A 15,181-nucleotide genomic window follows, 5' to 3' on the forward strand; every position below is an offset into this window, starting at 1 on the left:
CCAAATCAAACGGGAAGAGGGATTTGCTGAGTTCCAACTCCTCTACTCCTGACTATCCCGCTACAAGCCAGCGTCCACTGAAGTTGCTGAATCCTTGAAAGCTCGCCTAGCTCACCTAGTTCATGCATATTGCGGGATTCCGAATGACCTGTTGGACTTTCTCATGCAACGTGAATGCCTTTCAGCTTTGCGAGGCCTTAAGACCAACCCGGACATTAATGTCAGTAAGTCTGACAAAGGGACAGGAGTAGTCATCCTTAACAAGTGTGATTGTATCAACAAAATGCACACCATTCTTAAAGACAGGTCAAATTCGTTTCCATTGGACCTGCTGCTCAACATGACCGGATAGCCTTGCTCGAAAGTAAGCTTTCGCTCGCTGGACTTGTGTAAGAACGATGAGCTGCTGCATGATACATGACAGGTTTGCCCTCACAGCTCGCTGCATCCACGTATGTAAGGACTGCCTAAGACACACACAAGTCATGTCTCTGTATGCACCATCTTATCTATGACTGGATCTGTACAGTATGAATTGGCCGAAATGTTGGGCGAATTGTTACAACCAGTTTTGACCAAGTTTTCCCACGGACACAGTGAAGGACTGCTTCACATCTGTAAAGAACGTACAGGACTTGCATATCGATAGCAATGCTGTGTCCGTGCGCTCATATGACATTGCTAGCCTGTTTACCAATGTTCCACTTAAGGAAGCCATAGATATTTGCACTGCAGCACTATATCATGGCAATCTAGACCTGCCACCATTGCGTGAATCAGTATTCACTGAGCTTATGAACTTGACAACTTGCGCAGTTGAGTTCAACTTTAATGACACCATTTATGCCCAAATAGATGGTGTTGCTATAGGACCCCTCTGGGCCCAGCTTCTCTCAAACATCTTTGTTGGGTTCCTTGAGAAACATACCTTCGATGGAGCAGCACCCAACCTACGACCCCTTGCATATTTCTGATATGTGGATGATACGTTTGCTATAATTTAAATCTGCAGTTGCATGTGTTAATTTCCTTGCATATCTTAATGGGCTCCATGCTGTGCTCAAATTCACCTTTTGAAATGGAGCAGTCAAATGAACTCCCCTTCCTTGATGTGCTAGTGGAGAATCTGCCAGAGGGTTCTCTACCACAAGCCTACCTTCACTGGTCAGCACACGCACTGGGATTCTTACAGTTCCATGCACTATAAGCTTGGTCTTATCTGCGACCTCGTAAATAGGGTCCAATTCATTTGCTCACCATGCAAGCTTGATGCTGAAATAGAGCGCATCAAAGACATCCTGTGGGATAGTGGCTACTCTGATCAGATCAATCAGCGCTGCATGTTGCACAAACTTGTGAACGGGTCTAAGGCCACCACTTTTGGCCCTGTAAAGTGTCCAGTCTACCTCAGATTTCCCTGGAAGGGCAAGGTATCTCAGAAGTTTGGGCAACAGGTGAAGCTGGCTGTTTCACGCTGCTATGCAGCAGCAACACAAGTGGTATTGGCCACTAACAGGATGCTGCCGTCACGTCAAAAAGATGTTAGGTATGTCGGTACGCTAACTGTTAGATACTACGCATGTAGGCCGTACATCCCAAAGATGGGCAGGTCGTATCAAACAGCATGTCCCTGCTGTGACGGGTAAGGTATAGACCGTATAGATGTGATTCTGCGTTTGGATAACATTTGTTAAATGTTCCTCAGTGTGCTAACAGTTATGCTGATGACCAATCGTCAGTTAGGCTCGCAGTGTGGCACATTTGTGTGTACTGGAAGCTGCGTGTTAACATGCAGGGCCCTGTTCTTTGCAGACAGAAAGAACATGTACACAACTAAACAAAATAAGAGACAGCCATTTGCTGTCTCGTTCCTCAGGGCAGTGCCTTTACCAATTGGGGTCAAACTGCCTGGTTTAAAATTCATACAATGCTTGGCAGTTAACGGTCAGTCACCATTCAACTAGTGCATTCTCCATGGCAACACCTCTACCAATCGGCACTCTCTTCTCTTACAGTATAAATTATTCCCTTTTACATTTTGTATTCTTGCAAACTGTCCTGAGGAGTGCAAGATGAAAAGCTTCGACACTGTTTCTTTCAGCAATACTCCGAGTTCTGTACTGCCAAACCACTATTTCAATCCTAATAGATGCATTTTCAAAATAAACCTGTAATCTAACCTTTTCAAATGGCTGAGATTTCAATTTGGCTTAAGCACTGTTCAATTGTGCTCCAATCCATGTTCACCCTTCGAACCATAGAATGGTCACAGCACAGGAGGCCATTTGGCGCGTCATCTCTGTGCTGGCACTCGAAAGCAACACAGCTAGTGCCACTTTCCCTGCTGTTTCACCATTGCCCTGCAAATTATTTCTGTTCAGGTGCTTATCCAATTCCCTTTTTGAAAGCCCTGATTGAATCTGCCTCCACCACACTCTCGGGCCAGTACATTCCAGATCCTAAGTGCTCGCTGCTGTTACCGGTGGATTTTCTGCCAGTTGGCCTTAAATCAGTGTCCTGAGGCCCTTGACCCTTTTGTCAATCAGAACAGTTCCTCCCTGTCCACTCTGTCCAGACCCTTCGTGATTTTGAATGCTCATCAATTCTCAACCTTCTCTTTTACGGAGAACAAGGAGCATAGGTTAGGCCTATACCATGGGCCTTTGTCCTTACTGCCACCATTATTTTCTCTCTTGCTCCCTCCCCTGGTCTCTGCCTTCAGTGCTTCAAGCTACCCCTTTCCAAAACACTTATTGCTAGTATTTTTATATCCCAGTGCCTCAATCTCACTTCTCTTTGACTGCCCGTAACTTTGAATACTCCCAGGTTTGGCTTTCCCTCCCTCCCTGGTATTTCTTTGCCTTGGCCATCCCCAAATCCTACCAAACACAAGGTCACAATTCCACAGGATAGGGCTCTCAAAGCTTCATCCTTTCTCTGTGATCTCCTCCAGCCCAACAACCCCCTTGAGATCTCTGGACGCTTCAGCTTTGGCTTTAGTCGCTTCATTGTTAGCGGCCACACCAAGCAGGGCTTAAAAAAACCCACGGGAAATGCTGGATTCTGGTGGTTCTTAAGCAGCCTCTCTGGATCGAGGATGATTCGCTTTCAATCTTAGTTTGATGGACGTTGAGATGGTTGATAAGTCCAATGTGCAACCTGCAGACTCTACCATGTGGGGCAGGTGGTGCTTGAAGTGTCAGGCAGATGAGTTGTGTGAAACTTTTGCACTCCCTCGACTTGGCCTCCTGCATGTTCCTGATGAACTCCCTCGATTGCGTTCAGTGTCTTCTCAAAAGAATCTTCTCTGTTTTGGTCGGTCACAAGCCAGGGGCTCCCCTGAGTAGGCAGCGATGTTTTTGAGGGCATCCCTAAAGCATTTGTGCTCTTGACCTGGGAGTCTCTTGCTGTGACCGAGTTCTGAGTAGAGCAGTTGCTTTGGGCGTTTGGTGTCGGGTGTATGAATGACTTAAAGCCAGCTCCGCTGGGAAGGATGAGCGATTAGCACCTCGATGCTGGGCAAGTTGGCTTGGGAGCAGACGCTGCTGTTGGACCACCTTTCTTGCCACAGGATTTGGAGGATCTTACCAAGGCACTGCCGATTGGTGTTTCTCCAATGCTTTGAGGTGCCTGTTGTAGGTTGTCCAAGTCTTCGAAACGTGGAGGAGCACAGGGATCACATGACCTTCGTCTCTGGTTTGAAATCTCGTCCTCTAATACTCCTTTTTTTTTTCTCTCTGTTGGCACTGGAAATACTTAGCACATCTGGGCAAAGGCCTTCAACAGAATCCAGAGGTTATAATTTTGAGCAGCGCTTGTATGGACTCGGGCTTGTATTGCACGTAGAACTTGAAGAGTGATCCAAATGAGCTGTTTTAGATGACTAAACAATTTGATCAGATAGTGTAAGAATATTTACATTAATCTAAACCAATGCGCTTTGACGTGCCCACTTTCTGGCAAATTCCTATCTGGATTGTGCTGACAGACGTCTCCTGAGGGCACGTGGAATGCCGCAGCTGAAGAGGTGTCGAGGCTGACTTCAAACCAAGACGCTTGAAAGGAAGATGTGGAAAAATGCAGAAGACCGGACTTTTAACCTTGATTGTTTGCAGAGACAATGGAGACTGATTCCCACATCTCAGCAGTCATCCAAAAATCCATCTCCTGCTGATTTATATTCCAATGTGTAAAATAGTTTGAGATGAGACAAAAGTGGTCTCTGGATGCAAGACACGACTATTTCCTGTGTATTCCCAGGAGGGGAAAATGGGTTAAAGAGCTGGCAGCAGACCAGTGTTGGTGTGTGACCGAAACAGTCAAGCAGATGTGCTCTCTTTTTTCTCTCTTTCCCCTTTTTTTGCTCTCTCTCTGCTTGTGTGTGTGTGTGTGTGTGTGTGTGTGTGTGTGTGTGTCTCAGGACCTTGTCAGAGCCTCGTGTAAGCATTCACCCATGCACATGGATCCTTCACGTATCACACTCACCTTTTAATGTCCTGAGCATTTTCAATGCTGCCTGCTGGGGTCCACTTTCCGTTGTCCATCTAAGCCTGACCTGCATCTCCGCCCACCCAGTGATCACACTCCCATGTACAGTCTGGATTCACTTCTTCATCAGGCCCCCATCTCTTCCCCTCCCCCAGTCACCCATTTCCTTTCCCCCATCACTGTTGACCTCCCCTTCCCCCGCATCGCCTTCTCTGTCTCCTCTGTGAGCTACCACCCACAAAACCTTTTTTCCTTTGGGTATGTCCCGGTGAGCGTGTGCACGTTCCCTTCCTTCCTGAATATCCCACCCCCGTCCACATTCACCTCCTTCCCACCCCCAGGGTCTGTGTCTGTCTCCGAGTTCCCACCAACCACTCTCGCCCTCCCTTCTACTGTTACGTCGAGCCCTCACCCTCCCACCCTACCACCTCACTCTGCCCTCTGTCATTCCCACCATTCCCTCATACCACGCCCACCCTCAGTTCGCCCATCCCAGGAGGCAGTCATGGACCCATCAGACCCCTCCCCTTGCATGTCCACCTGGACATCCTCCCTCCCTCCCTCCCTCCCTCTTCTCCCACGTTCCTGACTCCCTCGAACCCTTAGTCCTTCCCTTCTCTCGCCAGCAGGCATGGACGATTCTTCTCAATATCTTTTTTTTTGCAAAAATATACTTTATTCATAAAATATCTTCAACCACATTCCAAACCATTTCAAAAACACCATTACAAGGGTACAATCCGGTTCAACTTTTACAAATTGTATCACCAGGTGCATCAGTACAAACCATATTACAATCATTTACAGCCTTTCATTTTGAGCTGTACAGCCCGAGGGGGTTTTAAACAGTTCCCAGCCCCTCGGTGCGCTGTGGCAGAAAGGTCTTAGACAGCGACCCTTCCCCATTGCGCCTTTGCGGCAGCTGCCCCAAGCTTTAGTGCGTCCCTCAGCACGTAGTCCTGGACTTTGGATTGTGCCAGTCCGCAACACTCGGTCGGGGACAACTCTTTGTGCTGGAAGACCAACAAGTTTCGGGCAGACCAAAGCGCGTCTTTCACCGAGTTGATGATCCTCCAGCTGCAGTTGATGTTTGTCTCGGTGTGTGTCCCTGGGAACAGCCCGTAGAGCACAGAGTCCTGTGTCACAGAACTGCTCGGGATGAACCTCGACAGCAACCACTGCATCTCTCTCCAGACCTTCTTTGCAAAGGCACAATCCACAAGGAGGTGAACAATGGTCTCTTCCCCACCACAGCCAGCTCGAGGGCAACGTGCAGAGGGGGTGAGACTCCTGGCGTGTTGGAAGGATCTGAATGGGAGGGCCTTTCTCACCACCAGCCAAGCCACGTCTTGGTGCTTGTTGGAAAGTTCTGGCGATGAGGCATTCTGCCAAATGACTTTGACAGTCTGCTCGGGGAACCATCCCACAGGATCCACCCTCTCCTTTTCCCTCAGGGCCTCTAAGACGTTACGTGCTGACCACTGCCTGATGGACTTGTGGTCAAAGGTGTTTTTCTGCATAAATTTTGCTAGTTTTGAGAGAGAAAGGAACAGGAGGGTGTGCTGCTGGGGTCATGGGAGAAGGCTTGGTGGAGCTTAAAAGCTGGCACGGGACTTAGTGGCCTTTTTCTGTGCTGTTTGTTCTCTGTGTTTGAAAACCATCGACTGGATTTAGTGTTCATGCACCTCCCGGGCCTACGCAAAAGCAGGTTTGAGATAAATGACACTTAGCCTAATTAGTGAGTCCCTTTTGGAGGGGATTGAATCCACTTAGGAAAATGTGGCTCAGTCCGAAATAGCTCAAAGATCCACAGAAGGTCGGTGCTCCAGGACTCCATCTGGAGCGAAGGAGGTTTGTGTGCAACATTTGGACTGAATATCCTCATTTGTTTTTTTCTCTCTCTTTTTGGTGTTGCAAATTCTTATGTAATGGCCCTAGTAATTGTGAGGCACTAGCTGGAGTCGGGTTGGATGTGGAGAGGATGTGTCTCCCCTTGTGAGAGAATCTAGAACAAGGGGTCACTGTTTATAAATAAAGGGTCACCTATTTATGACAGATGAGGAGAATTTTTTTTTGAGGTTCTCGAGTCTTTGGAACTCTTGCTTCCACTGCCTTTTGAGGAAGAGAGTCTTTGAGTATTTTTAAGGCAGAGGTAGATAGATTCTTGATTAAACAAGGGGGTGAAAGGTCATCGGGGGTCGCCCGGAGGTTACAACCGGATTCGGCCATGATCTTATTGGATGGCGGAGCAGGTTTGGGAGGTCTGGTGGCCTACCCCTCCTAAATTGTACGTCTAAAAGGGAGAGACTCATAACAGGATTGCCCAGGCTGCCGCCTTGCTAAGTGTCTGTGGTAAATATGGAGTTAATGAGTTCATGCTTTTGAACAGCGCTTTGTTACCAGGATTTTCTAGACCATTCAGGGACAAGGGCCTGATGAGAACGGTGTGAAAGTGCCTGCCCAAGTAAATCAGCCAGGCTTGACATATTTGTACAACACGACTGGAGTGCCATCACCAAGGATTAGGCGCGTCTTAATTAGATGAGAACGAAAAGCTGTCTGAACATTCGAGAGAGAGCAGAGGAGCTCCATCAGTATTCACCTCATGAATGCAGCCTCTGTTTGGGGATCTTCCGTTCCGGCTGATGTAAAGAAACTTATTGGCTTCACTGAATCTCAAATTGTTGTTTTTTTTCAGAAGAGGCTCTGCAGTGTTGGTACACAGTCTGCGCACTCCCCACAGATTTAAAAAGAGAGGACTTGCATTGCATTTATATAGTGCCTATCACAGCCTTGAAGCCCCAAAGAACTACTTTATGAAGTGTAGTCACTCTTCATGTAGGAAACACGGCAGCCAAATTGCAGCGTATAAAACACCTGCAAACAAGGAGATAATGACCTAGAAAATCTGTTGATATTGTTTGAGAGATGAATATTGGCCCAGGAGACTGATGAGAATACCCCTGGCCTTTGAAATAGGGATGTGGGGTCTTCCTGCCCATGTTGAGTGGGCAGATGTCTTGTTTTAACGGCTCATCCGGATGGCAGCACTTCAGAGATTCCCTCCGTACTGCGCAGGGAAGTTAGGCTGGTTTTTGTGCTCAAATCCTAGAGTGGGACTTGAACCAGAGGCCTTTCAAAGTGTTGCCGTATAAATACTGTGGCTACAAGAGCAGGTCAGAGGCTAGGGATCCTGTGGCCAGTAACTCACTACCTGACTCCCCAAAGCCTGTCCACCACCTACAAGGCACAAGTCAGGAGTGTGATGGAATACTCTCCACTTGCCTGGATGAGTGCAGCTCCAACAACACTCAGGAAGCTTGACACCATCCAGGACAAAGCAGCCATCTCGATTGGCACCCCATCCACCACCTTAAACATTCACTCCCTCCACCACTGATGCACAGTAGCAGCAGTGTCTAACAAGTAAAGGATGCACTGTGGGAACTCACCAAGGCCCCTTGCACAGCACCTTCCAAACCCACGACCACTACCATCTAGAAGGACAAGGTCAGCAGACACGTGGGAACACCACCACCTGGAAATGCCCCTCCAAAGTCACTCACCATCCTGGCTTGGAAATATATCGCCATTCCTCCACTGTTGCTGGATCAAAATCCTGGAACTCCCTCCCTAACAGCACTGTGGGTGTACCTACACCACATGGACTGCAGTGGTTCAAGAAGGCAGCTCACCACCACCAAGTAGGGACAGGCAATAAATACTGGCCTAGCCAGTGATGAACACATCCCATGAATTAATTCGGAAAAAAAAGTGCTTTTGGGCTGATTAAGTCTATCAGAAGCATAAAAATTACAGACTGACTAAACGTTGGAGAACTGTTGTGTCTGCTACACATCATCATGGGGGATAAATACAAGGAACAACACATTGGCCAGAATTTTCCTGTTGGCAATTTGGGGGTGGGGCCTGCTTGCCAATGGGAAAATGACGCGAGATGAGGTTGGGAGGAATCCCTGACATCATCCCGGTCCCTTTAAGTCTTTAGGAAGGTGGGCGGACAGCGAAATCAGCTGTCCCCCCCCCGCCGACCTGTCGATGGCCAATTGAGGCCATTGACAGGGTAATTAAGATAATTAAAGACCCTGCCCGTCCAACCTTAACACTGGCGGGCAGGCCAGGAGCCCCAGCGGGCTCCAGATTATTCATGAAACTTCATCCACTGGCGGGATGAGGTTTCATGTCTGTTTTTAAAAACTTTATTAAAGTTTCTGTGCTTCTTATTAACATGTCCCATCTTGTGTGACATTGTCACATGAGGGGGGCATGTTAATAATTTTAAAATTTTTCTATTTTTAAAGTTTTTTTTTAGACTGTTGGTAATCTCCCTGAGACAGCACTTAGCCTCAGGGAGCAGTGCGCACTTTGACAGTTGGAGAATCCTACCCCCCCCCCCCCCCGCACAGGAAGCACATAGCGCTTCCCATTGGGCAGCCCGCTGGGTGAGCCTTAATTGGCCCGCCCACTTAAAATGGCGGCAGGCCCCGTTTCGGTGGTGGGGATTGGCTGTCCGCCCACCGCTGAGCCGGTGGGGCCCGCCTGCCAACTGAGGGCAAAATTCTGCCCAATGGTTTTGAGTGCAGTGTAGATTTACTAGACTGATACTAAACTTTAAGGACAAGCTATGCGGGGATATTACACAAAGTAGGGTTATATTCCCTGGAATTTAGAAGGTTAAGTTGGGGGGGACTTGATCAAATTTTTCAAGATGTTAAGGGGAACTGAGGGGGGAGAAACTTATTTCTGCTGTTTGGGATGTCTAGGACTAGGAGGCATCGTGTAAAAAATTGGCACCAGACCTTTCTGAAGTGAAATTGGGAAATACTTCAACACACCAAAGGTGGCGTAGAAGTTTGGACCTCTTGCTCAAAGGGCCAAATGGACTACTCCTGCTTTTAAGTCTTCTGCGAGTGGCCGTTGTTCAGTTAATTCGAAAACCCGGGAGTGATCGATTTTGTTAGCTAAAGGTTTTAAGAGATTGTGGGGGAAAAGTTGGATCACCGCTCCGCCGTGGCCTAATTGAATGTCCGAACAGGTTCGAGGGGCTGAATGGCCTCGCCCTGTTCCTATGTCGTGCTTATCTTTTCCCTTTTCTCCTTTGGCAGGTTCCCACATGGTGGATGAATGGTGTTGGGATTTAAGGTGGAACGATGGTGATTCTGCAACAGGTAAGATTATCTGCTGCCAAGTCCGTGGGTGACGTCAGGAAGCATTCCTTCCCACAAAAAGATGGTGGAAATTTGGGACTCCCTCCCTCCCCAAAAAGCTGTTAACCCTAGGTCGGGTGTGGGGGCTGGGGGTGGGGGGGTCAATTGAAAATGTTCGCACTGCAATTGATAGATTTTTACTAGGCAAGGGGATTGATGAATGTGGAACCAAGAGGTAGGTTGATGCAGCTAAAATACAGATCAGCCATGAGCTAATTGAATGGGAGGAAGACTGGCTCGAGGGGCTGAATGGCCTACTCCTGCTACTCCTATGTTACTACAGTTGTCCAGGCCTCTTTGCTTTGAAAGTAAAAAATGAATTGGATAATGTGGAGTGGATGTTCCTTTTAAAAACGACAGCCAAGAACGTTTTGGACTCTTGTCGGGCTGAATGTTAGTTCATGTTATGCCACGTACCAACAGGGCTTTAAAGTTTCATATGTTTTCATGTGGCAACCCTAACAGGTTTTGTGGATGTGGCATTATGGGAATACTTTACAACGATTATTTTTCCATCTTCCAACCAGTTTCTGTACTTGAGGAACCTGAGTCAACACGGTTGGAAGGAGAGAATGTTTTATCCATCTTGGTGAATTATCTTGTGCTATTTGTGCTTGTCGTGCCTTGTCTTAATGTTGTGCTATTTAGAGAGATGATGTGCCAGTTTTGAGGTATTAAAGTGAGTAATGGCTTCGGGATTAGAATTAGTTATTTGTGGACAAGAAATCAATCCTATAGTGGAAGCTGGACACTGAATTCTTTCTCCCAGACTGAGAGCTTTACCACATCTGGGATAACATCTCATATGGATTCATTTGCATATAGTAATGGAATTTTTGATTGTTCCTGTCTGTTAATTTGTTTTAAATGTAAATGTTCTCGTTATGCCATTCTTCCCCCACCCCGTCCCAAACAAACTACCCCTCCACTTGTGTAATGTCCAACAAATTGGCAATGTTGCTGTAAGAATTTCGGACATGACTTCTGCTGTGAAGGGATAGTCAATAGAGGTTATTAAAATGAAGACGACTTTTGGTGGTGAATCGGGAAGGACGATTGCCTCCACTGAGGGATCAACGTGAAATGGGTCACTTGATCAGAAGTGTGGATTTTTGCTCTGACGTTTTGACATGTGATCTGGAAATAGGATTCACAAGAACAGTGGCTCAATATGTAGATAATACAAAGCTAATGAAGGTGATGGACACCAAAACTGAGCAAGGTTAAACTACTGGAGGATTTGAACAAACTCTCTGGAGTTGGGCAGAAAGGTGGCTGATGTAGTTCACTGAAGAGAAATGCAAAGTGCTTAATAAGGGGTGAAAAGCACAATGAATATGAAGAACAAGGAGTAGAAGGTCCAATGTCCAAAGCTACTTTAACTGTGTATTTGTGGGTTCATTTTATATGTTGGTTACAGGCATTCACTTGAGCCCCAATAGACACAGACCAAAACTCTGTTAGGGGGGGTATACTTGTCAGGTAAAACTCTAAATATAAAGGTGTGTGTTCTCCATTCTATCCTTAACTGGCTTTCTGGAATAGAACATTTGACAAAGTGTCTCTGTAAATGATGTACACTCAAAGACTTGACACTCTATCCAGGACAAAGCAACCGACTTGATTGGCATCCCATCTACCACCTTAAACATTCACTCCCACCAGTGCACAGTAGCAGCAGTGTGTGTACCATCTACAAGATGCACTGCAGCAACTCACCAAGGCTCCTTTGACAGCACCTTCCTAAACTGTGACCTCTACCACCTAGAAGGACAAGGATAGCAGACACATGGGAACACCCCTTGGAAGTTCCTCTCCAAGCCACTCACCATCCTGACTTGGAAATATATCACCTTCACTGTCGCTGGGTCAAAATCCTGGGATTCCTTCCCATAACAACACCGTGGGTGTACCTACACCACATGGGGACTGCAATGTTTCAAGAAGGCTGCTTACCATCACCCCCTCGGGCAATTAGGGATGGGCAATAAATGCTGGCCTTGCCAGTGACACCTGCATCCCATGAATAAATACTAAAAAGTTGCACCATGAGGCGATGAGAGTTGATGCGCTATTTACAAGACCAATATCAAAGCTGCTGATTTTGGTTGACTGATTCCCCCCCCACCCCCTCTCGTAGGTGGGCAGCAATAGTGTTTTGGGGATTTTTAAAAATCTTATCAGAGACCCAGAGAAAGCAGAATATCATTTGCCTTTAAAATGTACTGCCACTAGAGGGAGCAGGGCGCATAAGGACTGCTAAAGAGTCATGCAGAAGGACATCATTATGGCACTTCTTTCTCAACCCATTTTTTAAAAAAAAGCCTTCTACTAAACCTGCTGGTGAGACATCTCTTGGTCAGTGGCAAAGGATCAATCTTCATCTCTGCTCCTGGCACTGCTCAATAATGAAACAAGATTTCAGATCCTGGAGTCTGCCAACTATAGAATGAGACAGGACAACTACTGTGAGTGAACCTTTTGTGGTGATTGACTGACCCCTTTGGTCTCCAGCCACCATGTAGGTGTACGAATGGCCACTTGGCTAATGTGGCAGAAGATTGAAAGACTGTTAGGGTAAAATATCTGGAGAGACTCTCTGCCTAGCAAAACTGTTGTTCAGTATGCTTTGTCTTGGCGTCAGATGACCACTCCCCAATCTAGACTGTGTCATCTTAACAGATGAGGAGGGAAACCCGAGGTCCACCTTCCCTCTTCAGTGGATCCCATGAAGAAGAGCAGGGTCGGTTCTTTCTGTTGTCCTGGCCAACCATCTATTTATGTTGTTTGTTGAGGGGCAATCATAACTTATAACACTGCAACATGATTATATCGTCATTCCGTGGGAGCTAGTTTCAAATCGTTTCCACCATTGATTCATTGGATCATCCTGAGTTTTGAAAGGTGCTGAATTAAACAGGTGTTTGGCATCGGTTTTTGCTATAGAGGATACAAGTAATATCCCAAAGGCAGCTGTAAATCAGGAAATGGAAGGGAGGGAGGAACTCAGGAAAATTACAATCGCCAGGGAAGTGGTATTGGCCAAACTGTTAGAGGGCTGACAAATCTCTGGGTCCTGATGGACTTCAACCTAGAGTCTTGAAAGAAATGGCTAGTGAAAATAGTTGATGCGCTGGTTTTAATTTTCCTAAATTCCCTAGATTCGGCGAATGTTCCATTAGTTTGGAAAATAGCAAAAAAAAGGGAGGGAGAAAGAAAGCAAGAAACTATAGGTCAATTAGCTTAACATCTGTCATAGGGAAGGTGTTAGAAGCTGCTATTAAAGATGTTGTAGCAGAGCACTCTGAATTTTCCTAAGGCAATTGGGCATTGTCAATGTGGCTTTGTGAAAGGGAAAATATGTTCAACCAATTTATTGGAGTTCTTTGAATAAGTGACATGTGCTGCAGTTGAAGGGGAACCGGTGGATGTACTGTACTTAGATTTCCAGAAGGCATTTGATAAGGTGCCACATCAAAGGTTATTGCAGAAAATAAAAGCTCATGGTGTAGGGGGTAACATATTGGCATGGATAGAAGATTGGCTAGATAACCGGAAGCAGAGGGTAGCCTTAAATGGGTCTTTTTCTGGTTGGCAGGATGTGACGAGTGGTGCGGCATAGGGATCAGTGCTGGGGCCTCAGATTTTTACAATTTATATAAATGTTTGGATGAGGGGACCAAAGGAATGGTGGCTAAATTTGCTGACAACACAAAGACAGGTAGGAAAGTAAGTTGTGAAGAGAACATAAGGGCATGTAGATGGGTTAAGTGAGTGGGCAAAGATCTGGCCAATGGAGTATAGTAGAGCAAACGTGAAATTGTCCATTTTGGAAGGAAGAATAAAAAAAACCTTTTATTATCTAAATGGTGCGAAATTGAAGAGCTCTGAGATTCAGAGGGATCTGGGTGTCCTAGTGCATGATTCACAAAAGGCTAATATGCAGGTATAGCAAGTGATTTGGAAAGTTAATGTTATCATTTATTGTGAGGGAGAATTGATTACAGAAATGGGGAGGTTACGCTTCAGTTGTACAGGGCACTGGTGAGACCACATCTGGAGCACTGTGTACAGTATTGGTCTCTTTTATTTAAAGAAAGATGTAAATGCGTTAGAAGCAGTTCAGAGAAGGTTTACTAGGCTAATACCAGGAATGGGCGGGTTGTCTTATGAGGAAAGGTTGGACTTGGAGAGGTTTTTCCCCTTCAAGCCGCTCACCATCCTGAAATATATCGCCTATCCTTCACTGTCGCTGGGTCAACACCCTGGAACTCCCTCCCTAACAGCACTGTGGGTGCACCTACACCACATGGACTGCAGCAGTTCAAGAAGGCAGCTCAACACCACCTTCTCGAGGGCAATTAGGGATGGGCAATAAATGCTGGCCCAGCCAGCGACACCCACATCCTGTGCATGAGTAAAGAAGGTTAGTCTTGTATCCACTGGAGCTTAGAAAAGTACGAGATGACTTACTTGAAACCTTTATGATCCTGAAGGGTCTTGACTGGGTGGATGTGGAGAGGATGTTTCCTTTTGTGGGAAAATGTAGAACAAGGGGTCGCTCATTTAAGACCGAGATGAGAAATTTTGAGGGTCGTAAGTCTTTGGAACTCTGTTCCTCAAAAGGCGGTGGAAGCAGAGTCTTTGAATATCTTTAAGGCAGAGCTAGAGAGATTCTTGATTAACAAGGGGGTGAAAGGTTATCGGGGGTAGGCGGGAGGTTACAATCCGATCCGCCATGATCATCTTGAATGGCAGAACAGGCATGAAGGGCCGAGTGGCCTTCTCCTGCCCTGAGTTTGTATGTTCATATGCAAATACAAGTTCTTTAACAAAAATAAAGATACCTGGAAAAACTCAGCAGGTCTGGCAGCATCTGCGGAGAGGAACACAGTTAACGTTTCGAGTCGGTATGACTGTTCTGTTGAAGAGTCATGCGGACTCGAAACGTTAACTGTGTTCCTCTCTGCAGATGCTGCCAGACCTGCTGAGTTTTTCCAGGTATCTTTATTTTTGTTTTGGATTTCCAGCATCCGCAGTTTTTTGCTTTTATGCAAGTTCTTTAATGTCTAATTCACATCTTCACATGAAAACTGGATTAAGTATAATCTGTACCCTCTGGCTTGATCTTGCTGCATTTTGAAATACCTTAAGTGTCAAATTGTTGCAATCAGCAGTGATGCTAAGTCGCTTGAATTGATTGTTTTGTCAGACAGAAAGTACAATCCAAGCAGAGATGACACTCGTTTCTGTGTGTAGGAACTTGTGTTTAAAATGTCAGCTAGTTCTAGCTTCCAGCTCTTTCTACTTGTTTTGTTTACATGCAGACTTAACCAGTCAAGCAAAGTGGGCATCAACAGTAAACAAACTTGCATAATCAAACACAACAGTTGATCACTACAGGTTGTAAACTTAAATCTAAGCAAACTAACGTGTTAAGATAATATTCAGAAGAGGTGATAGCA

The 15,181-nt window shown here is 46.1% G+C and overlaps 1 protein-coding gene across 1 annotated transcript in view; it reads left to right on the forward strand.

Moving 5' to 3' along the window:
* Nucleotides 1–9,613: 9,613 nt before the first annotated feature.
* The window catches only part of myo7aa (myosin VIIAa), a 198,058-nt gene continuing 192,490 nt past the window's right edge, over nt 9,614–15,181 (forward strand). The window contains exon 1 of the mRNA XM_078545043.1: nt 9,614–9,677. Within this exon, the coding sequence (XP_078401169.1) occupies nt 9,660–9,677 (18 nt within the window). The 5' untranslated portion in view covers nt 9,614–9,659. The remainder of the gene's footprint in view (nt 9,678–15,181) is intronic.

The sequence above is a fragment of the Cetorhinus maximus genome, chromosome 7, assembly GCF_964194155.1.
Source record: "Cetorhinus maximus chromosome 7, sCetMax3.hap1.1, whole genome shotgun sequence".
Lineage (NCBI taxonomy): Eukaryota > Metazoa > Chordata > Chondrichthyes > Lamniformes > Cetorhinidae > Cetorhinus > Cetorhinus maximus.